Source organism: Manduca sexta, chromosome 13 (genome assembly GCF_014839805.1).
Source record: "Manduca sexta isolate Smith_Timp_Sample1 chromosome 13, JHU_Msex_v1.0, whole genome shotgun sequence".
NCBI lineage: Eukaryota > Metazoa > Arthropoda > Insecta > Lepidoptera > Sphingidae > Manduca > Manduca sexta.
Genome location: NC_051127.1, coordinates 6,823,722 through 6,849,305, shown reverse-complemented (window position 1 = coordinate 6,849,305; position 25,584 = coordinate 6,823,722). Strand labels below are relative to the sequence as shown.

At 34.8% G+C, this 25,584-nt stretch overlaps 2 protein-coding genes across 3 annotated transcripts; both read left to right on the top strand.

Annotated features, from left to right (window-relative positions):
- The first annotated feature begins 100 nt into the window (after window positions 1-100).
- LOC115449539 (retinol dehydrogenase 13) lies at window positions 101-25,290 on the top strand. Of its 2 annotated transcripts, none has more exons than XM_030177392.2 (8): window positions 101-197; window positions 14,718-14,797; window positions 15,278-15,404; window positions 17,357-17,493; window positions 22,571-22,727; window positions 23,465-23,633; window positions 24,310-24,514; window positions 24,988-25,290. In XM_030177392.2, the coding sequence occupies exons 2-8, from the start codon at window positions 14,724-14,726 to the stop codon at window positions 25,115-25,117; spliced, it is 999 nt and encodes a 332-aa protein (XP_030033252.1). In that variant the 5' UTR covers window positions 101-197; window positions 14,718-14,723; the 3' UTR covers window positions 25,118-25,290. The 2 variants fall into 2 exon arrangements, with proteins under 2 accessions (XP_030033252.1, XP_030033259.1); XM_030177399.1 differs by lacking the exon at window positions 101-197 and adding an exon at window positions 7,978-8,050.
- LOC115449529 (patj homolog) lies at window positions 204-7,186 on the top strand. The gene has a single exon (XM_030177379.2). The coding sequence runs from the start codon at window positions 397-399 to the stop codon at window positions 2,386-2,388; it is 1,992 nt and encodes a 663-aa protein (XP_030033239.1). The 5' UTR covers window positions 204-396; the 3' UTR covers window positions 2,389-7,186.
- Window positions 25,291-25,584: the final 294 nt, after the last annotated feature.

Below are 25,584 nucleotides of genomic sequence, written 5' to 3'. Positions count from 1 at the left end.
TATATACTTTAATTAGGTATTTGAGATTAAAATAATTATGTAATATAGACAAAGTAAAAATTCATAATGCTGTTTTAAAATATAAAATCGCGTTATTATTAGTTTGACATTTAGCGTGGTAATAAAGTAGTTTTTCAATTTACTCGACGGACACGTTCTCCAGCGGCTGGCCACATTATCAGTCTCCTTTTCAGCAAGTATGTAAATGTCATTTTTATAACTAATTTTTCAATTTTTATACGTTACCGAGTGCGCGCTTTGTTATTTACGATCGGGCGTGATTTTTGGTATTGATTGCGGCAGTGTGCGTGTAGCGATGTGGTTACCGGGGACCTATAACCTAAGCGGCGCGGCGATGTCCGTCACGTAACATCGAACGGTGTGTGGTGTGCGGTGATGGTGAGACGGAGCGCGATGGTGCTGAGTACCGAGTGGGCGCAAGTGGAAGTGGTCGAGCTCACCAACGACGGCAACGGCCTCGGATTCAACCTAGTCGGCGGCAGGAGCACGGGCGTAGTGATAAAGTACGTGCTGCCCGGCGGCGCGGCGGACAAGGACGGACGGCTTCAGAGCGGCGATCATGTGCTGCAGGTGGGCTCAGTGAACCTGCGCGGCTTCACCTCGGAGCAGGTTGCGGCGGTGCTGCGACAGGCCGGCCCAGCGGTGCGCCTGTTAGTGGCGCGGCCTGCGGACCCCGCAGCGGCGTTGCGCGCACCCATCCCAGGCACGGCGCTCGTGCCTACCAAGATCCTCGCCGACCCTGAACTACTCGATCGCCACCTCATCGAAACCGGCTACGGCGCAGTTTACGACTTGTCTCAGTGCTATGGTGACTATATTAATGGACAGAATGGTGACACTGAAAATAGTCTAGTCGCTGCAGCGGTGAGCGTCATTGGAGACAACCCTCAGCAGATACCGGACCACCCCATCATATCAGATGCGATCTCTCCCACCATCACTATAACAGTCCCAGTAGAGTTGCCCAGCCTTCCTGAAATCGAAATTGTGCATGTGGATTTGAACAAGAATGTGTATGGACTTGGCATCACAGTAGCGGGATATGTGTGTGAAAAAGAGGAACTTTCCGGAATCTTTGTGAAAAGTATTATAGAAGGCAGCAGTGCAGAACAGAGTGGTCAGATCAAACTCAACGACAGGATCATTGAGGTGGACGGTGTGTCTTTAGCAGACAAGAGCAATCCTCAGGCAGTTGAGATCTTGAGGAACACTGGTATATCAGTCCATTTAGTTTTAGAGAGATACCTGAGAGGTCCCAAGTATGAGCATCTCCAGCTAGCTATATTTAACGACGAGCGTCCAACATCACCTTCTCCATCAGCTACTACTTTATCCTGGTTCCCAGTGCCTTCCCAAGCTGAAAATAGTACCTCAGAAATAGAACCTGAACCAGAATCTAACACTACTATTGATTCTAGTGTGTTAGAAGTTGGGGATTACCACGAGCCAACTCAAAAAGAATTAGACGAAAGATTTGATGAAATTTTAGCAGTTGATGAAGAGGAGGTTAAGAGCAAGTGGAAAGGAGAACTTGGTCCTGATAAGGAGATAATTATTGCTGAAGTTAACAGATTGGAAGGTTTGGGGATCAGTCTTGAAGGTACAGTTGATGTAGAAGGTGGGCAAGAAGTCAGACCTCATCATTACATCAGGTCAGTCCTTCCTGATGGTCCTGTAGGCCTGCAGGGTACCCTGACTGCAGGGGATGAGTTGTTAGAAGCCAACGAATTTAGACTTCATGGTCTAACACACACTGAAGTTGTAAACATACTAAAGCATCTTCCAAACAGAGTGCGTTTAGTCTGTGCTCGAAGCAGCACAGAGAGTGGCCCTCGACCTGTGGTTAATTTAGCACCAGATCGAGAAGGTTTTGAAGCCAGGAAAATTATATCCGGTAGCCTCAACAACCTGACAACACTAGTCAAGGCACAGTCAGATACCTCTATAAACACATCTAGCACTGCGACCCTGACCAATCATTCAGATCAGTCCAAAAAGTCGCGTTCTCTAGAGTGTGTAACTGGTTTGGCCATGTGGCAGGACAAGGAAGAGATAGTGGAGCTTGTGAAGGGGGACCAGGGCCTGGGTTTCTCTATACTTGACTATCAGGATCCTGTTGATCCCCACGGAACAGTCATAGTAGTTAGAAGTTTAGTCCCTGGAGGGGTAGCTGAAAGGAATGGTGAAATATCCCCAGGAGATAGAGTAGTGTCAGTTAACGGAGCTAGTATTAAAAATGCCACATTAGATCAAGCTGTTCAAGCTCTAAAAGGTGCCCCGAGGGGCGTGGTGAGGGTCGGAATCGCGCGACCCCTCCCTCCGCACGACACCAAGTCCAAAAGCACGACAACCTTGAACAAAAGCTAATCCACCCTTGTGGTTACAACATTACTAGTCAAATGAAGTCATATCTGTATGATAAGAGTTGAGCTCGGCAGTCCATCGGCAGGAGGCACGGTGTAGGAGTAGTTGATACACCTCGGACAGAGCTTCAATATGATACAATAATAAATTTACGCTTTACTAGTTAACATAGAGTATTTAGTGTGTAAGGACACGTCACATTTTTTACTGCACATTTTATTACATTTGGTGTACTTTGATTCCTTGTAGAATTTTATTTAATCTAATTGATATTTTTTTTAAATTAACAAGAATAATATTTTGCTGAGAATAAAATTTGATGCCAGACATTTTATTATAAATATAATGCCTATTAAATATTTATTTAGAAATATAATTAGTTGAAGAGCTTCTCAATCTCTATTATTTCTAGCCAGAGTTATTTATTTACAAAAAAGAAATATGCTTTTATATGGCAGGTGGTTTTAACTTCTTTAGGAAGTTGCACACTTGAAAACCTTCCTATAATTAAATTTTTTTCATTATAGATTACATCTGCAAGAGCCCATAAAAAGGAAATTTCCCATCAAGATTTTCTGTTTGACAAAATAAATGACTAAATAAAAATACTAAATAAAATAACTGTTTTGAAATTGAAAATTTGACAATTTGAAATTTTAATTTAAAAAAACAGGTGTGGATGCAGGATAATAATTGGGGGGTCATATAATATTATGAATTCGTTCTTTTTTTGGTTTTGATTTAGCAATATAACATGATTAATGCATTTAAAATGTTTTACATTTAATCATAACTCCATATTAAGTATTTACTATTTCCTAGAGTTTAGATTCATCAAAAATATCCACAGAAAGTTATTTTATTTATATTATGTAAAAGCAATGCATTTACATATATTATTACTTATTCTATTTTTTTATTTCCTTATACAATATACACGCTTCATGTGCTACAATAAATCAAAGTATCCTCATAAGTATTACATTATTCCTTATATTAAGATATAATTTTTATAAACAGTAATATCACAACCCTGTAGATATTAACCTAAGGGAGCAATTATAAATGTAATGTACATAAACATTTTTAAATCTCACAACATAATGTAAGTTGTATTAAGGATTTAAATATAAATAAGTTCTTGCCGTTACACTAACATGTACAGATCTTATGGTGTTTTGTTTTTATCTTTATAAGGTTATGCTTAAGTAGATGTAATGTGACGTTAAATAAGGGTGCTATAAGTAATTCATCCCTTGTTATTTTTTTAATTTGTTTCCTAGGTGATTATTTACACAAAACCTTTTTAGATGTTACAGTATAGTAGAAATATTAGTGAGCACATGCGAAGGTTTGTTATAAGGTTGTTGAGGAAGTGGTTGCTGTACTATATTTAGCCGTTAGTCTGACAGGTCTACCAAGTTTCTTAGTTTACTCAGCAACTTCCACTATCAAATTAGTTCATATTGTCAAACATTGTCAGTTTATGAATGTTGTGAACAGTTTTAGTATAGATTGCAAATTGTATAGTTTTCCTTTACTTTCGTTATCTAATAGTCTGGAATATTGCCTATTTCCATGCATACATTTTTAAATAAATTTTCGGAAAAGTATATTTCGTTACGTACTGAATATTTGTGTTAAAAATTTCTTAGCTATTAATCATTATCAATGGAACTTAAATATGAGAAGGATATTTGTAAGAAATTCATTTATCAAATCTGGCTGTGGCAACTACACTAGTTAATATAGTGCAGTGATGTAGCGAATGGCACCATTAACATTTAAAACAAAGATATTATGTGTAGCATTTGGTTACCTCGCTTTATCGTATACAACGATAGCAATTACCCTGTTAGAATTTGTTGTATGCTACACTACTTTTTGCTATTGTTGTAATTAGAAAATTACTTAGGCATTTGCTACGTCACTGATAGAAAATTGTATATTACTATAAATCGATGGCTTCCACGCATTCAGTCGTATATCATAGAGATATGATTTTACAAGAGACCTTTTCTTATGATTTAATGAACATTATGCTTTTGGTAAATTTATAAACATTTTTCAATGATGTTTTTGGATTATATATTATTTAAAAGCATAGGTAGTTGATTTTTTAAATTTACTAAAAGTATAGTATTAGAACAAGTTTTCTATAAGATCATACTGTTTTAGTTACGACTAAATGCATGGGATTCATCGAAATACATAGAGTCGTATATTAGGTGTAAAGATGACCAAACAACTTAGTTAAATCATTGATGTTCACCTAAATATCATACTTTCAAACCAGCACTCATAATGTAACCTTATGGCCTTGTAGAAATAACTTCGAAATTCGTAGGTATAGTAACCGCTTATTTTTTACACGTAATTCTAAAATCTATGTAATATAAACACGAATATGATATAATGTCACAAATACGAGTATTTAGTGATATATTTGCAATGTAAATATTATCTATATTGACCCACCAATACGTAACCCTAGTACGAATCTGTACGCAGGAACCAAAAAGTATTATTGAGAGTAACTATAAGAAAATTTAAAACGTTTTTAACTACGATCTTCAGTTGTACAAAGTGATCTAAGCATTTTTTCTATTTATTAATATTATTATTTTTGGAACGTAACGGTGAATCAAATATAAATTGAATGAAAATGAAAACATTTTTACAAATTCCGAGTATTATCCGCGCCGTGTTTGAAATATAGGATTTAGTTAAATTTAAAAATGTTTATTTATGTTCGAAAAGGATATTAGATATTATGTTGTATTAGCTATATTTGATTGTTGTATGCATAGCTTGTATAACATTGCTTTAATTTTATTAGTGATAATGCGCTGCTGTTTTGTGATACTAATGTCTATTTCTCCAACATTTTCATACTTAAGTTAATCTCGGACGCGCTACAAAGCGACGCGACGCTACGTCAGCTGATTTTGCGTTACATCATCGCACTGGTTAATGTGTTTTGACTCTAAAGTTGATTAATAATTTCTTCATAATTTTTTTTTTTTATTTATGGCTGATTCATTTTATTCTTAGTTTATTAACGTTGCATTTTTTATGATAGCATGTCAGAAATATAACTATATTAAAAAAAATATATAATTTTTTAAATAAATAATGTAATATGTTTTATTCGGAGCAATAATCTCAAAATTTAATATTTGTGTAAAGGAATTTAAATCTCGACCAATGCTAGGCGTTCGCCATAGTTGCATCACAACTATTCAAAGTTGGTCCAAACAACGACGACTGGCAGGTAATTTTATCTAATCTCTTACAAATGTATGGCAAGCGAACCAGAATATTGCAGGACTGATTTTTTACCGTCGAGGCTATGCCTGTCTTTCCAATTCTTATATAAATGTGAACTATAGCAGTATTTTAATTTGCAGCCGTTAAATATACTAAGGTTTCAGTGGTGTATAAGTGTTTCATGTCAAATTTTATTCCTGTAATTAAGAATTGTATATTTATATTTTTATTAGGTAATTTATTAAAACCGGCCGCTGCCATTCTCTTGATTGTCGATAACCATTACGTCTGTTTACGGGATTTTGGACTATATGTACTTAGGTTCTTGAGAAAATTTACCATGCCAGGATAAAAATCCTGAAACTACAGACCAGTTTGTTTAATGTCTGCATATTGTAAAATACTTCACACACTGCCCAAAATAGCAATTCAGCGGGGACGGATGTCGGAGGGGGGGTCATTTTAGTAAACCACCTGAATTCGGGACTGGGTAATGTACCACCTAAAAAATATGTAATCCGTCTCTGTAAAAACTCCGAAGAGTCAATTCATGAGATATGTAATAAAGGCTATTTGATATACGCGACATTAGCTGCCCGTGCGCATAGTGAAATATTGTGTAGGCTTTTTTTATCATTAATTAGGTCTACAAAACTGTTTTTTAATATTAATATTACTTTTCTTAAGCAAAGATCATTCTGTTTATGCCGCCCTGAAAGCAGTGCGTGCGGATGCCTATCTAAAAAAGGTCACCTATTGCAATTAGGCCGCTGTCGCCTGTAGAGTGCGGCCTATACGGCCTATTACCAAATACAGCACCCAGGATTATTTTCGCAATTAATTGTCAAGCAGAACTTTGCTAATGGACAACTTTGCGTGGTTGCATACTCGAAGGATGTCGTGCTGTGTATATTTATATCCATAATGGCGGCGAATGTCGCGTGTATTTGTAATAGCCTTAGATTATTATAGTCATGTTACATCTTCCGCTCAGTCAGACTGAAATAGATGTTAAATAGACCCAGATATTGTGACAGATTCAAACGGATTGCGGAATGTATACTGGAAACATAAGGACTTGTAAATACATTTTGATTAGCATCTATATGAAAATTATTTTCTGAATAAACTAATGTTTATGATTTGTTAATTATATTCTGAAAATTTGTAGCAAAATGTTTGATATGTCCAGTGGCGGATACAGAAATTACTATTAAGAAGGTAGAAAAAGTGATTTTAGTCTGTGGAAATCTGAAGGTAGACGCCCAGAACTGCAATTTTTATTCAACCGATCACCTGCTAAGATTTTGATGATACTAATTCCAGCTTTCTAGTATACGCTATTGTTGACATCAGTTTGAATCTGTCACGTGTCTAGTTTGAACCTAATTGTTATAATAATAAAACGTTAAACAGTATAAATATTGGGTGTTAAGTTTGCAGCACTGTAACATACGTATTAACTACACTTATTAGATATACACTCGAAAATGTAATGTCATAAAGAAAATAATAAAATATAAACAGATTACTTGGTGTTTTCTTTGCTTCGTGTATATATTGAATCTTATTGACTGTCTCGATGTTGTTTTGCATGAGACGGTCTGAGATCCCGAGACGGGAAAAGTAATATTGGGTTTTTCTACTCAGTATCAGAACGGAGTCTGGAACTTGAGCCCGATATGGCGATAGGCTCGCCCTCTCATTGGACGATGCACACATAGATGCACACTGCACACACCCGATAGCACCTACGCCTACCGTTTCGGGAAAAATATATGTGGGCCATTTTCTTAAAAAATGTACATTGCATTTTCTCCCTGTCCTACAACTTTAAAAATGAAAAAGTCTACTATAAGCCAAGATAAATATAATAATTATTTAGATTTGATACTTTAAATTATTGTATTATTATATAATACAATCAATCTTGTTTAAAATTAGTTTTACAATTAGTTTAATAAATTAATACCAGTAAAGTTATCGTTTTTTTTTTCGCGTCCCACCGAGATATCGAAAGTACACACGACATTTTTTGTGATAATTTTTGAAAGATAAGCTCTAATTTATTTTTCCCGCGAAGATATTAAACCCTTTTATGAATTCTATGAATATTGTTCCTTTAACAGTGCCCAAAGTTGCTAAAAATAAATTAAAATATCAAAGTCATAAAATTAAGCAAGGTGGAAAACTCCATTCCGAAACCGTGACGTCGCGAAAAGGGATGAAGATAACTACTATTTTGAGTATTTAATTTTGATTTGACAATACTAAAGGTAAACATCAAACTTAATGACAGTCACAATGTCGTCCATTTCCACTTTGTAATCAAGGTAGATGGACGCGTCTTCGAGATTCCTCTACAACGTCTCCGTGTTCCGAAACCTAATAAAAGGTAAGTTTTTACAATAGTTGTTTTAGTATGGTTATAATGTGAACTATATTAATGGGTATATAATTTGAAGTGAGAAATGTTATACTGTAGTCTAAATCAAAAGTTATTGAGTAAATCGTCCACACAATGCGATTTCGGTTACCTCCATTCCGAAACTAAAGTGGGGGTAACGTAGTAGTGGAACAATAAAGTAGCGGAATGGAATTGAAAATCAGAATGTACAATATGTATGTTATAGCTACCCATTTTGTTTGAGGAGTACGATTTTTTCGCGAGACTACATTTTTCTTCGTGAAATTTATTTGTTGTCGTGGGTAGACTTATAGTATTATTATTAACTTATTATTATAAGTTTTTGCCTATGAATAGTATTGCTGTAAAAAGACTTTAATTTGCAGGAGGTGCCCGATAAAAATGGTAGCTTACCTTGATGTTGATGGTTTTTTAACCAAGTATGATTTTATACTACTCAGACAACTGCAATGGCCATGGCTTATCACTCATTTTTACCTCGCTAAAAAGTGCTTTGGGTGTGGATATCCTACTAACTTGAATACTAATAAACCACAACATTTTATTATAAATGATCATAAAAAAGTAAAGGATCTGTTAAATTTTGCTCCTTTTTGGTGCAATTATTGTATGATATACGCTGTATATAATCATCTCCCTGAAGATGAGTGTGAATATTGCTCTTAGTGTATGTGCAATTTTTTCTATATTAAATATATTCACAAAACAACTTTACTATCAATCATATTAATTAATTTTGTTCTAATCACTTGTTCTGTAACCGTAATTATAATCATATAATTAATTATCATTGGCTATTCATTTTCTGTTCACTATGAAAGTATTTTATAAAACCATATAACAGCAATTAAGGTGGTAGCTCGAGGTCCATTTTCATACATTTTGTTTCGGCTTTAATCTGGGTAACTAAACAAGTATTGGCAAGTAAAGAATTTAAATTCACGTCTAGTTAGTGATTAGTTCTCGCAGTTGAAGAAAAACGTAAAATAATTAATAATCATGGATATTTCGGCCTTTAAAATTTAATATGACGAAATTTTAAAGGCAGAAATATCCATGATTATCAATTATTTTTACATTTTTCTTTCAACTGCGAGAACTAATCACTAACTAGACGTGAATTTAAATTCTTTACTTGCCAATACTTGTTTAGTTACCCAGATTAAAGCCGAAACAAAATGTATGAAAATGGACCTTGAGCTACCACCTTAAACTAACAAGCGCAGACAGCATGAAGGCTGATTAAATATTTAATTTCTGGTGACGTGACATGACAGCTACATTGACATTTACTTGTGTCACGGGAATATAACCTAATATACTACATAATAAGGTTATTTTTCCGTGACACGCGTAATGTCATGTAGCTGTCATGTTTGCCGGCAAACATTGAGATGCTTTCAGTGCCATAAGTTGATAATCTGGGTATAAATCATATTAAACATAAAAAAATTCTTTTTAATTATCATACAAATTAATACATTGTGTAATGGCCTTAACAATTCTATTCCGTTACTATGTCAATCCTTGCCGTAACTGTCCCGTGTGGAGATACACAGATATATTTTCATTTCCAGTATATATACTAATTTAACACATTATGTTATGTTTGATTTTACTGTCATTCTAAATTTTGTATTAGTTTACATAAAGACGATTTCATTTAAGTGCCATAGTTAAAAATAAGTAAATAAATGCGTAGTATTTTTTCCAAAGAGTAACGTAATGGAGAGAAAAATTATTAGATTATCATATTTTAGAGTTACATATGATTTATTTTTGTTGCCGTTTGTTATTTATATATTGATTGATTCATTAAAACTATTATGAAGAAAATTGATTCGTTTAATTATATTTTAGGACAGATAGGTTTTGGTCACGGAATGGATTTTCTTTTCGCCTAACTGCAATATTTTATTCTTTGTTTTCCATAATAACAATATTTATCCTATTGCATATTACTTTTTCTTTAACTTTAATGTGTACATTATTTGTAATCATTCTCAAAATTTACTTCTTAACCCTTTTCTTGGCAAGAAAAAAAATCTATGGAAAATCTTCTTTTTTGTTTAATTCTGTTTTGAGCATAAATATTAATGATATAAAAAATGGAAAAAAAAATCCTGGGTATCTAGTTTTGGAGATATACAATGTATCCCACGAGATACATTGCCAAGTTTCTGTACTTTTCCCCATATAAGCCAATGTATCCGAGAGGATACAATGCTCAAATAAAATAAATACAACAAATTACTTAAACAACAATTATAATCATAATAAAAAAAAAAAGCAAACTTAAACATACATCTATTCAGGTCCGGTTTGAAAAAATAAAAAGCTGTTTCTATTGGGCAGAAGACAAAGTTTTAGGCGGCATTTTGAACACATAACAGTGGTTTGTCCTTTAATGCATAACTTGCACCCCCTCTTGGTACTGAATATTGGGAAATGTCCAATCTGACACAAGGTGTGGTATAACAGGGGCTTTAATTGTTTTACCTGGAGTAGGCCCTGTCGCGTCTAATTTCTCTAATGAGGTCTCCTTTTTGTGCCTTAATATAAATTGGTTTGAACAGATATCATACCCAAGATATCATAGGTATAAAAGCATTTCAAATATTCTAATGGGGTTTTGGGTGCTTTTTCTGAAAACTTTTTGTCAAATATACCTGCACAGTGTTGAAAGCTTTTGTTCGTCTACGTTAATTATAAGAGGTTTTAGCGTATAGGCTTTGGGCGTGTAATTACAAGCCTTAGTCGTTTAGATCGAAAAGACGACGCTACAGATTATGATAAGTTTGGTGTATGTGAAGAGGCTATATTTACACATATATAATGCACGGAAATAAAACGGATGTCGATGGCTGTGTAACAATTAGTGACGGCTGTTGAATCATTGGCGATGGCAAAAGTGGAGACCCAGTTACTGCTGCTTGACGGGGCGTAATTTCTACATCGGACAATAAATTAAGGTTTTCAAACGACGACAGTAACAAAGGCAGATTAAACGGTGAATAACTCTCCGAAATGCTATGGAGACAGGGTCTATTTCGCTATCTGAATCTGAAATCTCATCTAAGTCTGATTTTCGGGCGGACTTAGGTACTAAAGCAAAAAGGAATTTCGCTCGGTACCCTCGCCACGTCGCTTGTTTCATGGTATTCTGCGAAGAAAATATGCTTTCACCACCAACATTAAGCATAGACACAGGCCTGTTATAATCTTCCTTGCAAAAATAGGGGCCCGGTAGTTGCACTTCTAGTATTCACACAAATATGATTAAAACGACCATTGAGCAAACGTTTAGAAAAATGAGCAAGACTATAAACTACTTTTTTTACAGCAATAACTCATCGTCAATGCATGCGAAGACACGTGCAAAGCTAATTCATGAATTGCCCTATATATGGCAATGTGCACCATGAGATACATAACATGCAACATCTAATTCTGTTATAACTTGGTGGTGTGCACCTTGAGATACATGCAAAAACAAGATTCGTTTATATATACAGTAATCAACATATGGTGTGAAAACACACTTGATACACATGTTTACTTCGTAGAGAATATAAAAAAGATCGTACTCCATAAATATCCGCATAGAATAAAAAAAAATAACAATATTCTTACCTCCTTGCATGGGATCGTGTCAATTCGGTAAACAGTTTTTGGATTCAAAATTTAACGGTACAACCAACATCATCATGCTAGATAAAAAATCGTTTGGAATCATGCAAAATATAAATTGTTATGTGAGGTTTCGTTTCATTCACTTTATTTTCGAGACAAGGATTTTTTAAAGTTGACAGTATCTGACGAGATACATTGTCAAGAAAAGGGTTAAGACCTAAAATATTGGCATCACATTTTTCACTATGTACACTTTTAAAGAAAACGTCCCATGTCATACTTAGAATACCTAGAAGTGGATTCGTGGAACGAAACAATGTAAAACAGAATAACTTCACCTAATAATACTTTGGTATTATTAAGGTGGTAGCTCAAGGTCCATTTTCATACATTTTGTTTCGGCTTTAATCTGGGTAACTAAACAAGTATTGGCAAGTAAAGAATTTAAATTCACGTCTAGTTAGTGATTAGTTCTCGCAGTTGAAAGAAAAATGTAAAAATAATTAATAATCATGGATATTTCGGCCTTTAAAATTTCGTCATATTAAATTTTAAAGGCCAAAATATCCATGATTGCCACATCTTAGTACTTTAGTAAGTAAAATATTTTTTTCTTTAATGATTGACAATAATTTTAGTAGTTACTATAAATTATTATTATATTATTATGTTTCAGACACAATGGGAAGTAAAGCTATTTCTAGGCAAGAAAAGGAAACGTAACAACGCTGAAACTTCGGCTAAAGCAAAAGCTAAAAGATTGATGTACTAATGTTATAACATGCGTCTGTAGTATGGTTGTTGCTTTTTTTACTCATTAAACACTTGAGCATAGTTACTCGAAGGAAAAAATTGAACCTTAAGCTAAAAACAATTAGCCCATTGAAATGTTACATGAGCTTTGTATTTTTAGAGGACCCAATTTTATTTTTAGAACATGTGTCGGGGGTCAATAGAAGCTTAATCTCAAGTTTGTGAGGTCGCCCCCTTGTCCCCTGGCCGCCATCATGGAAAAAGGGGTGAAAACACTTTTTTGCGATATCTCAGAAACTATGCGTCTTACATAAATTTTGTAAAGTCATAATTTGTAGCAAATTGTTTTGCCTACAAATATGTTTATATAACTTTTTGCCCTAAATTAAAAATTAAAGAAGTTATAAGCAAAAATGTGAGAAAATGTTTATAAAAGTTTTCTTTTTTGCTCTATAACTTTTTTTTTACATTTTACAAAAATTACCTCAAACTAACTTGTAAATGATCTTTTGAGGAAAATTGTTCCCTATATTTTTTCTTATTTCATTCATTTAAAACGCTGTTACAGCGCTCCAAAGTTTACCGGGTTCGTCAATGCTCATGAGAATCCGGTCGAAACAAAATGTTTAACTTATTTTTGATTTTTTTTTTTTTGTAAATATATTATTACAATTTTTTTGTTAAATTCGTACAACTTTACTTATTTATTCCTAAATCTTTTCTTTGCCATAGAACTTACCAAATTTAACTTATCGAATGTTATGCAGGTAGAAAAGGTATGAGTTACCATTTGGGGATAAAGGAGAAAAAAAAACATATTTGCAGGCAAAACAATTTGCTACAAATTAAGTATGGCTTTACAAAAATTTTGTAAGACGTATAGTTTCCGAGATATCGCGAAAAAAGTGTTTTCACCCCTTTTTCCAAGATGGCGGCCGGAGGACAAGGGTGGCGACCCCACAAACTTGAGGTTAAGCTTCTATTGACCCCCCACACATGGCCCAAAAATAAAATTGTGTCCTCCAAGAAATGCAATATTCGGTCCTTAAATTGTAACATTTCAATGGACTAAACGCACATTTCAAAACTCGTTTTACGTTTCTGATATGATATATAGCAATACCTATTAAAAAAAACACTATCCAAAAAATATAACCAACTTCCGAAAAAAGAAGTCTTTTATTTCTCACTTTTTAGTTATACACCTAAAAATGACATCCCATTACATACACCTTCTGACTCAAAATATAAATTCCAATATGTAATTTCTAATGACTTAATTTAAACTTTCAATACGCTAAATATTAAAAACTGCAGATCTATGGAGTAATTATGTGGTCCATTATAAACATCGTAGCACAGTAATTTTCCTGATTTATTGTCTGATTACGGAGTTCTGGTGCCTATCTTTCGGCTTCATGATGAGCTCCACTTTACTAAAGGGTACTTTCTAAATGCAAATGCATTTGCATTTAAAAAGTGAAAAAAACAATTTGTAAAATTGCCGTTAAAATTTGTTAAAAATGTTTATTTTTTTTATAATTACAAAATGATACATATAAACTATTTCATGATGAATTCTTATATATTTAATAATAGAATTCTTCATTTATCATAAATTCATAAATCATAAGTTACATTCCAATTAGATAATTAAAGCGAAAAGATCAAAATTGGTTGGTCTGACTATAAAGATAGCCGACGCGCTAACTCTACGCACACAGCTACGCAACGGCTCTGTGTGAGTAAATTTTGCGAAGAATTACCTATAGTTGACTTCACGCGCGGCACGTAAACGCTCTTAAGGCCCCTCCTCTAGCAAACGGCCTTGAGTAATTTGTCCCATACTTGTGGCAGGCGAACTACGGGCGCGAATATGCAGAGATTTACAAATAATTTCTTTATGAAATCAATTTTAGGTGTTTTGCAAATTGTAACCTACCAAAATATTCCTTATAGTGTATCTAATATATATAGTCTATCTAATAGTGATGTTTACAAATTAAAATGACGTGTACTTAATAGAAAATGCACGGTTTTTTAGTTAGATTTTATTAATAAAGTAATGAAACAATATCTTCATTATAAAAAAATATAGCAATTAAAAATAAAATTGCAGAAATATGATATTTAATATGTATTATTAATTTCGAACAAATAGTTTCTAAAAATACGGTTAGTGCGCAATTTGCTGGGGGCCTTAATAGGTAGGAAAGGAAAGTTATTTACCTATCGTATTTGTTTGCAGGTTAAAATGTGGGTGCCCAGCACGCCTGTGGCCTTGATCAGCGCCGTGGCCGCCACTGCCGGCGCGGTCTGCATATTTAAGTAATGTATTCTGCCATTAATAAACCTAGAATGCTACATCCCATTATCTCTTTAGGTCTCCCTAAGTTTGTTGACTACACATAATAAAATTATGGACAAACTCGTTAAGTATTTGCATTGCTGTTTGTTAAATCATGGAAAACCAGACACCGCCCTGAAAGTATAGAAAAAATAATATCATTCTTGGATAGAGAAAAGAAATCCCAATTCTGTCTGCTTTTTTCATGTTTTCGCAGACGAGCTATCGACCGAATGTCTAACAGCCGGTTTCAATAAACGATCCCAATCTCAATCTTCAATCCGATTCCGAGAAAGAACCAATCAAAATAACTCATTTGTAGGACAACAAACCCTTTGTTCTGATTGGTCGATTTTTGATATAGATCGCAAAAAAACGTTTGGGAATGTTTTTTGAAAATGGCGGTCACCGTCGCCCACAGACGTCAGCAATTCCAAAATGCTGACCTGACGGTATTTCAGGGACATGTATGGAGGCCCACCGTTTGACAAGGAAGTGCAAGCCGATAACAAGACGGTGATAGTGACTGGCGCCACCAGTGGCATCGGCAGGGAGGCCGCTTGGGACTTCGCGCGCAGGGGAGCTAAGGTATTAATAAGTTTTTGTGATTCTTGCTAACAGTGGCGCAAGGAGAAATTTTCCGGAACTGACACAACAGGTACTAATAATATGTAAAAATGCGGTTTGAAAATCGTTTTAATAGATTTTATATAGACTACGAAAGGGAAGTCGGCAAGAATCGAGTTATACCTATGGACCCTGCGCCACTTAATGCTGTAGCGGTTGTACTACTGTACCGGTGTAGTTTACCTGTATGTGTAGAATATAAGAGTCAATTGCGCTAGACTCAGGACACCATGTACAACCGTCGTGTACAATAAACAAGCTATGTAACTCCGTGTTGCATTGAATGGTCACCCCCACGTATTCCTAACAATGGCAACAGGTGAAATTTTTCGAAAGGTTTCTTTAAATCGTTCTAATAATAATTAGATCCTAAACAAATCTATATATATAAAAATCAATTGCTGTTCGTTAGTCTCGCTAAAACTCAAGAACGGCTGGATAGATTTGGGTAATTTTGGTTTTGAATTATTTATGGAAGTCCAGGGATGGGTTAAACGGTGACAAACATAAATAATAAATAACGGAAAATACTAAAAACGACAATCTAAGTTTTCAATACAAAATGTTTCTAGCCATGAAACATTTGATGTCTTTTGTCTTTTAGAAATAAAGAATTGGCCTGGTTGTCACATATATAGGTGCGTTCAGAAATTTGTCTGTTTCATAGTTGTAATATGAGGTCCGATTTCTTTGGTTTATTTTTTTCAAATACAAAACATTTTAGAAATAAATAAAGTGTAAAAGTGTCAGTTGGTTCTCAAAAATAGAAAATAAATAAATAAATTTCAAGACTATAATTAAAATCTATCATCAATTTGCCAGTGCGCGAGAACTTTATTTAATGTTATTGTCGCAAAATGCCACGGAGAGGATGACTTAGATCGTCGAAGTTAATCAAATGTGCGACGAGCTACTTCACGTGCAAACCGTACTCTCGACTAGCGAGAGACAGATAATGATAACATACGTATTGTATGGCAAAATTATGTTTCACAATAATTAATAATAATAAATGTATGTAGGTGATACGAAGTTCACCGGGTCATCTAGTTTTATATAAAAGGAAGCTGACAGGTATCACGTTATATTGATACTTCGCTACTGGTTGCTAACAATATAACGCACAGTGCGCCCAAAGTCATAGTACCGACAATTTTGTTTTCTTTAGGCTTGTTCAGCTTTGCTTACCTGACAGCCAACTGAAGTAAAGCTGACTCTTAATATCAGTTAATCGTCCGTATGTCTAGGTTAAGGTCGAAAGCACTGAGAAACAGACTTATTATCATAACATTGCGATATACTTATGTAAGTAACGTTTGTAAACACAGGGCCTTACTGTAATCACTTGATGATAATTTGGGCCAATACAAAGCCATATAGAATATGTTAACTGTAAACTATTTATACCTAATTTACACTAAAACATAGCATCACGCCTTACCCTTTTCAGCGATAGGCAGATAGATATACATATATGTCATACCACATATAAACAGCTGATAATTGAAAGGTCGCATTTAAAAGGAGTAAGCTTTTTTTATCCTTCACCATTCTACACTTTGAGCTGTAATCGACCTGTTTTAAGACCGCCCACAAACAGTAGAAACACTATCCAACAACTTGAATTACAAAATATTGTTTGGTATTCCACAGCGCTCGTCATCCTACGATGATGTCTTATTATGTCCAGTAGTTACACTGACTACAATGTCCTTCAAACCGGAACACAACGATGACTACACACTGCTGCTTGGCGGCAAAAAAGACATTGCAGTGGTTGGTACCAACCAACCCAGGTGGATTTTCAGATATGAGAGAACTCCTCCAGTGATATTCTTATAGCCTGGGAATAGAATTCGAGACTTCACCACGGCGGTCGAACTTGGTTCTTACTAACGTGGATCCATCACCAGGTGTTCATGGCGTGCCGCAACATGGAGAAGTGCGAGACGGAGCGGCGCGACATCGTGCTGGAGACGCGCAACAAGTATGTGTACTGCCGACCCTGCGACCTCGCCAGCACGCAGTCCATCGCCGAGTTCGTACACAGGTATCAACTGCGATTATACTTTGTTAAACTTATATATAAAAATATATATATATATATTGCATTGTACATAATTTCAATGTCACTTCTTGTTTTACCTTTGTACTATTTTGCGCCTAATTTGATATTACGCATTTTTTATAAATATTTATCGGTGAAAACTTTATTGGTATATGTATTAGTTTTAATTTCATTAATGGCATAAGTATAATTGTACTGTTTGTTTTCCAAAAACGTAAAAATAAAAATATCACAATGACCCCACTGCACCTGATACTAAGCGGAGTAGAATCGAAATAAATTCTCGTTGAAACCCACACACTGTCCCTCGCCAGTCTACACAATTATGCCGGCCTGTTTTTATTTGTGAGGTACAATCAGCAAAGTTGGCGGTCGACCACCCTAAGGGTCAAAATAACTTGGCAAATTTGTTTTACTACGTTTGGGAGGCGGGGTTTGGGATCGATTGCATAGATCGATATCAGTCGTAAGTCTGCTGGCTACCTGCAATGACGTTACGTAACACTACCGAACCGCTGCTGAGTGTATAATAGAAAACGAAATTAAAATTGATGCGCGCACGTCTATGCTATGACGATAATTCCTATACTTGTAAGATGCATATCGTCGGCGTAAGGAACGTAATAACAAAAGTTTTATAGTTTGGAGACAATCGCGATTTACAGTGTTTATATTGTTAAATTTTTTGGCATTATTTTTTAATAAATAAGAAACGACATTATGTTAATTATTTGATATCATATTATATGCCTGATTACCTTCTTTTTAACTTTTAACAAACCAAACTTTATGTTGTATTAAAAAAATAATCATTTTAAAGCAATTTCCGCCATATTTGTCACAACTATATTTTGTTAGTAAATTATGATTAGCTACTTTTTTAAGCCGTTTTTTTAGTTTTCGGTCTCTTTAAACCCATAGTCTATAATTAATTTATTAAATAAATTCAATGGCTGCATAATATGATTGAATTTTGAATCGTAAAAATTTAAACTGTTCAGTTTATTCAATTCGTTCAATAATTCATATTATAATAATAAATCATAGTTAATAGATTTCATTATTTGAATTGTTATTTTATTTTATTTCAAAAACTTAGACGATAACATTTTATTCCAATCTCTGTATTTACAAATATTATGTATTAACATTAAAGTTAAAATAATTGACCTAAAATTATTAGCTTCTTGGAGATATTGTTTTTTTATTTCCTCTTAATGATCTTTTTTATCTTAAATATGAATAGTTTTTGAGTTAATAACGAAATACCTTTTTTCATCCTAATTTGAACTATTTAACACCTTTTGAAGTAGTTAATTGGACTATTTATCGATATGCAGCGATTATTATTTATTGAATTTGAGGCGAGTTTAAAGATTTTATGTGTAGGTGGTAATATGCTTTTATTAGAGTAATATTGAAAGGCCAACATTTTTATTGCTGCAGATGTTGTTTGAAAAGAATAAATATATCACATAAAAATGGTTTGTTAAAGAGCGCATTTTTATCAATGTTTGTATTGACACCGGTCTTACGTGGACGCATTTATCGTTAAACTGAGTCGATTGTTATGCTATTGAATTTAGAGGCATTTAAAGATTATAAGTGTAGGCGTAGATTTGAATTCTTATTACAGTAGTATTTGCAAGGCTAACATTTTATTGCTGCACATGTCCAGTTTGTAAATTTTAGTTACTTTCTTTAGCCAATTATTTAGTTTTCGCTGAGTTAAAACCCAAAGTCTATAATCAACTTACAGTTATTGATTTTTTACCGATTTAATAGCTGCATATTATGATTGAATTTTGAATTATATAAATTACTTAAACAGTTCAGTTTATTTAATTCGTTAAATCATTCACATAATCATAAATTATTGTTATTCGTTTCATTATTAGAAATTATTATATTTTTTCTCAATTGTTTTTAAGCTTTTTTGAACATTTTATTTACTTTTAAAGGACATGTCCGTTTTTTGTATGGGCGCTGGTTTTATGTTTCGAATAAATTCCAACCAACCTCAAACTTATTGAATAATAATGTGCCAAAAATTAGTAACTTGGAGTCATTAAATAATAATTTTAGACCCTTCATTGATAAGAAAAATAAGAAAGAAAAGTCATGGCTGAGTAATTCATACAAATAATTTCACGATTCGTCAAAAGATATAACTACCTGTTTTTTTACATAAGTAAGTGTTATTATTATCATTTACGGATATAAAGGGAAAAATTTTAAAAATAAGAAAATTTGAAAAAAAATATTTGCAGTAAGTAATTATTTTCAGAGATTACTTAACTTTTTTCGGGATGCCTTCCAAATGTAATAACGTTTATATTTGCAGAGTTCATTTTAAGTGTAATATTTAAAGTAAATATTTTTTTTAAATCTCACAATCAAATCTTTCAAATAAAATGATTTATTTCAATAGGCTCGTTTTGTGAACCAGTCGATGAGGCTCACGCACATATCGCTACGATATATAATTATCAAAAGTTAAAATCGAATATAGTAGATAATATATTTGCAACACCAATAAATAATGAGATAAACATGTAAAATGAAATTTCGTAGAAAGTCTATGTAAATAAAACACATTTTTTTGTTACTTCAGTGATATGATTTAATTGTATTCATTACAAGTTTGATACGCTCAGCAGGCAGGTTGAGTAGAGTGTGCGCTCTGGATCGGTTGGCGATGAAGCTCTCATCCGCATCCTAGTGTATACATCGAGGGACAGTGGTTCTCTGTAATACAATTAAATTATATATTAATTACTAAAATCTATTATTCTAATAATATTTTAACGTAATGACTACAGTGCCAAAATAATAAAATTTATATGGGAGCAGAACGCCAGTGCGGCCGACACAAAATACGTGGGTCAAGTACGAAATAATCCAAATTAAGTAAAAAATCAGCTCTGTTTTCCATAATTGCACACATTTTATTGAGATAAAAATCCCAAATTTGCATTAAATCGGATTGTAATTCTACTTTAATTCAGTGCTACATATTATGTAGTTGTAAAAGAAACAATAATAACAGAAACCTCTGGGTTAAACTGGGTGGGACTTAAACGTCTATAAGCGGATCTTACAAACGCGCCGACATAGTTAATTACTCTAGTAAGAAATCATATTACCACTACTTAAAAATCTTTAAACTCGTCTAAATTCAATAAACAATGGACGCCGCTTTCCGATAAAGGCGTCGACATGGAACCGGTGTTATCAAAAACATAAAAAATGTCGTCCTCTAACAAAGACCCTTTTTATGTGAAATCTTTACACTTTTTAAACTGCACATGTGCAGCAATAAAAATGTTGGCTATGCAATATTACTGTAATAAAAACAAATTATCGCCTATCCATAAATTATTTATACTCGTCTATATTTTTGGCATTAAATAAAAATTATTAATAAAGGAGATAGAATTTCGGGCGTCTTCTTCTTTAAATTGGAAATTTCCTCCTTATTTCTTAAATAAGGAGGATTTAAATTGGAAATTTCCTCCTTATTTCTTATTTTTTAAGTTATCGAAGAACCTCTTTATCCTCTTAATAACAATTGTATTTTTTAAGTGCCAATGAACACTAAAGATTATTTTTCTAGACGTCATGTTATCCAAATCGAATGAGCTATCACTCATATTTTTAGATCTTTATAATAAATAAATTGACACCTTTTTGAGCTTATTGACTGGACTAAAAGGCTTACCGGCCTGTCTTAATATATTCCCAACATTAAATTAGAGTTTACTATTAAAAGTTGACGGTAAAAGTTACGCTTAATGCTACTGCTGTTTCAATATCGAAAACTCTGAATTTTTAACTGAGATCAAGAAAAGATAGGTAACACCTATAAGTATAGTGAGTATACCCGTCGAAGTAGTTTATTTTTGCATTGAGTACTTTTAAGTTTTCAAATTATATTTCTTTTCAATATTTTGACATTTGATTATTCGTAAAGCAACTTAAATAACATACTACATAGATTACTACAAGTATGATCAATAGCACTATGTTAATTTTTGGCAAAAAACACACAATGACTAATGATATTTGACCCTACTATAGATAGGATAACTTAAGGATTAATATAAAATATAATAAGTAGCATATTGAAGTCTGTTTTACACAATTAAAGGAATAAGTATTCATCAAAACTCAATAATATTATAATTATATTTAAAAGAGCTTAAAAAGGTGGTCTATGTTGGCTTTAAATATAATTAATTATGATGACCAATAATTAAAAAAAAGCCATAAACCGCGATTTTCTCAAAACTGCAAAATTTTAATTATTAGTTCTCTGCCCTGACGATATTTTTCCCACGCATATTAACGTCCACTAGTTAAAATTAATATTAAAATATTATATAGTATAGTATGACTGATTTACTTACTGTAATATTTAATTCCCGGAATATATAATCCATGGTGCAGTAGTCACATGACGGGTCGGCGACTAAGTAATTAAGAGTCCAGTAAACGAACATAAGTCTACGTAGTGGCAAGATATCGGTGTCCGTAAACGAAAAAATAATTGTGAGCAAAATACTACTGGTACTCAATAGTTGCGTGCGCGTCGTCAATCAGTAAAATACAACTAAAGTAAACAATAATAGTTATCTGCTGTTCCTTTCGCACATCTCCAAAACTGTCGTAATTGGTGAAATATGAGACAGGGGCGTGTCTAAATATCTCGGGACATTAGACCGGTCAAGCAAAATGTGTTTGGAAGTGTACTAGCACCAACTTGTCCGATTGTACGTGTAGATACAGCCAGTTGCATAATTAGTACGGCAGGTTTCTTTTTTAATAGAGACCGCGTACCGGCAAAACGGCATGTGATAAACGTAGTTGAATACAAGAAAGAAACACAATCAGGTTTAAAACCCGATTTAGAAAGTAGGGCGGGGGGATGGAACCTTTAATTCTCCCACTCCTGGATCTCTTGACAAGTCTACCACGGCCAAGTATTTCATTACCATATCATACTTATTATACCTTAAACTTTAGGCATGATTTCTAAGCCATTGAATATTTAATACAGGTTCAAGCAAGAGGAGCCGCATGTGCACGTGCTGGTCAACAACGCTGCGGTGATGGAACCGCCGCAGGGAGTCACCAAGGACGGGTTCGAGACCCAACTGGGTGTCAACCATCTAGGACACTTTCTGCTCACCAACCTGCTGCTTGACACTCTCAAGGTGAGTAGTTCTTTTTCTTGTTAAATAATTCGACTCCCGGAGACTTTGTGTTATCAAAATAAGAGGAATGAATGACAGTATCACATTTATGTTCTTCTAGTATATTGGTCAGAGGTGGCGGGGGGGTTCCGCTATTTGATACGTCTGCCCCCCACCTCCAAAGGTGAGTAGTGTGATTGATGGTTCACCAATAGATCTCTTGAATATGAGGGTCTGGGTACGTATTTAGTCACAATAATAGCTGAACAAAAAAGGTTAACTAAAAAAACCTTATGCCTATCAGATTAGCAAGTAGAACTAGCAGTAGGCAGGGCGCATAGCTGCAGAACTGATGGCCGATGGGGCAAGAAGGTTCTGGAGTGGAGAGGCCACGAACTGGCACACTCAGCGTCGCACGTCCACTTATGAAGTGGACAGATGACATAAAAAATTGTCGCAGGAGAATGATGGATACGGGCCACTTTCAATGGGTCGATCTGAAAATATTTGGGAGAACCCATGTTCGGCAGTGGACATCTTGCGGCTGATAATGATGATGAGAACAAAACTGGTGTTATTGAACTTAACGTGGTTTAAATTGAATACGTTCAATTATTTCTGTTTGTGTCACTTCCTTGTCTACTTCTGTGCTAATGAAGAATTTAAGGCACATCCTCCTGAGATCAATATCCTCAGCGAGGCAAATACTTGGCCCCCTTCAACCTTCCATATACTTTATCGTCATGTTACTTCCGTAGTCGTCAGCGCCGAGCCGCGTGGTGGTGGTGTCCTGCGCGGCTCACCGGCGCGGCCGCGTGCACCAGCAGGACCTCAACCTCAGCCAGAAGTACGACGCGGCCACCGCCTACAGCCAGAGCAAGCTCGCCAACGTGCTGTTCGCGACGGAACTCTCGCGTCGGCTACTCGGTAACACCTGCTGTTCTAATTTTATATAGGCTCTAGAACTTGGTTCAAAAGGTGAGACAAAGATACTAGTGCACTCGCAATTTGCAATAATAATAATTTGGTGCGAAAGGGCATATCGGCACATCAAGTACACATTTCAATCAGACATTACATGCCAATAAAAGGTGGCCCTCTTTATTTCATTAAAAAGTCTCCAGATTCCTGTGGAAACAAGTCTTTAACCGTCCACCACAACCGTTTTTGCGGACTCTTTCCCCTCCCCTGCACAATGCTGAAGAGTAGTGTCCCTACGGTAGACAGCGGCTTATCTGTGTCCCTGGCATCGCCCTATCCATGAGCTAAGGTAGCTGCTTACCATCAAGCGGGCCGCTAACTCTTCTGCCTATATTACCATGCTAAGCGGTATCTCAAAAAAAACAAAATCTGGATTTTTATGTCTTTACATAGCTTAAAGAAATGCCCATTCAATGAACGTACCTAAATAACGGTACCTTGTTTAGAACTTGTTAAAAAACATTAAAAGAGTTCCTATATCTCAGTTTTACATATAAAACTATATTTACAAAACTTCATTTGTCTCGAAATAAGGTTTCCCTGACATACCCCTTGCGCTAAGCACGGCAGTATACTGGCATTATAAAAAAAATAATTGCTAACACACTTCTATATTTCCCAGGTAGCGGTGTAAGCGTGGCGGTGGTAGACCCCGGTCTAACGGACACGAACATCACCCGGCACATGTCGATGATGAAGAGCTTCACCCGGTTCTTCATCTATCCGCTGTTCTGGCCGGTGATGAAGAATGCCAAGACCGGCGCGCAGGTCATCGTCCATGCGGCACTGGATCCGAAGCTTGATAACTGCGCCGGGGACTATTTTGTGTAAATTGACAATTAATTCCAACACAGAAATAATGATTAAAATCCGAAAAAAAAATTACATGTTATAAGTCTTTGAATGTCGGTAGAAGGGGTTAGTGTCAAGAAACAAGAAAAGAAAAGAGCCGCAATACGCGCACGTGACGTCATCGAGATATGATGCGTGCGAAAGAAAGAGATGAAGCGATATTATTTCGAGGTTCCCACTTCTTCACATTGCGATAATTTAACTATGCAAAGCAAAGTGACCCCACTGTACCTGATGGTAAGTGGAATGGGGTCTAATACAATGTCGACTGACGAGAGATGATTACCATACAGTTCATTTTGCATTGGTAGTGATTCCCTCATAGGTAAAAAATACATAGTAATTAACATACGGCGAAAAAAATTGCGATTACTTATCTATCCATTAGTAATTCAATTTATTGGCACAGTTACTTTGAAGTAACATTGCTTTAATGTCATATTTACAGAGATATGAAGAAAGTGGAGCCGTCCAAAGAAGCGTATAATTTCGAGCTGGCGCAGTGGTTGTGGCATGTGAGCGAAAAGTGGACGCGCCTCGCGGAACACAAGGCCGTACACAACGTGAAGACGGCTTGAACATAACTCACATTCAGCGTAGGAGTGGTTGTTAGGGGAGGTCAATCGTTTTTTGACTACGTGCCTTTGTGGTTGGCAAACTGATTTCGCTCGTGCTTATATAAGTGTTAAAATTATTGTTAATTATAATGCATTTGTTAGTTTTAGTTGTTAATAAAATGTCAGACGATCTATGGAGTTTTTTACTTCCCCAAACAATATTAATTATCGTTAACATATGTTATGTAGGTCCGTGTGGAAATCTTAAGGGAGGCCTATGTTCAACTGTGGACTTTATACAGCTGATGATATGTGTTACGTTGAGTGTGGACTTGTAAGGTGTAATCGCGGGTGCGTGTGCGGCTTGAGGCTTTAGCTATGGAGTTTTATTGTAATCGTTAATGCTAATAGTAAACAGACAAATTGTATGCCAATGACATATATCGATAAATCTATCGTTAGGATATGATATTCATACATAACGTTAG

What these genes read in the sequence shown, in the direction of transcription:
- LOC115449529 (XM_030177379.2), top strand. Translation starts at nt 397, where the DNA reads ATGGTGAGACGGAGCGCGATGGTGCTGAGTACCGAGTGGGCGCAAGTG.
- LOC115449539 (XM_030177392.2), top strand. Translation starts at nt 14,724, where the DNA reads ATGTGGGTGCCCAGCACGCCTGTGGCCTTGATCAGCGCCGTGGCCGCC. An exon ending in TCGCGCGCAGGGGAGCTAAG is followed by an intron (nt 15,405 to 17,356) that starts GTATTAATAAGT and finishes ATCCATCACCAG; the next exon opens with GTGTTCATGGCGTGCCGCAA. An exon ending in ACTCTCGCGTCGGCTACTCG is followed by an intron (nt 23,634 to 24,309) that starts GTAACACCTGCT and finishes TATATTTCCCAG; the next exon opens with GTAGCGGTGTAAGCGTGGCG.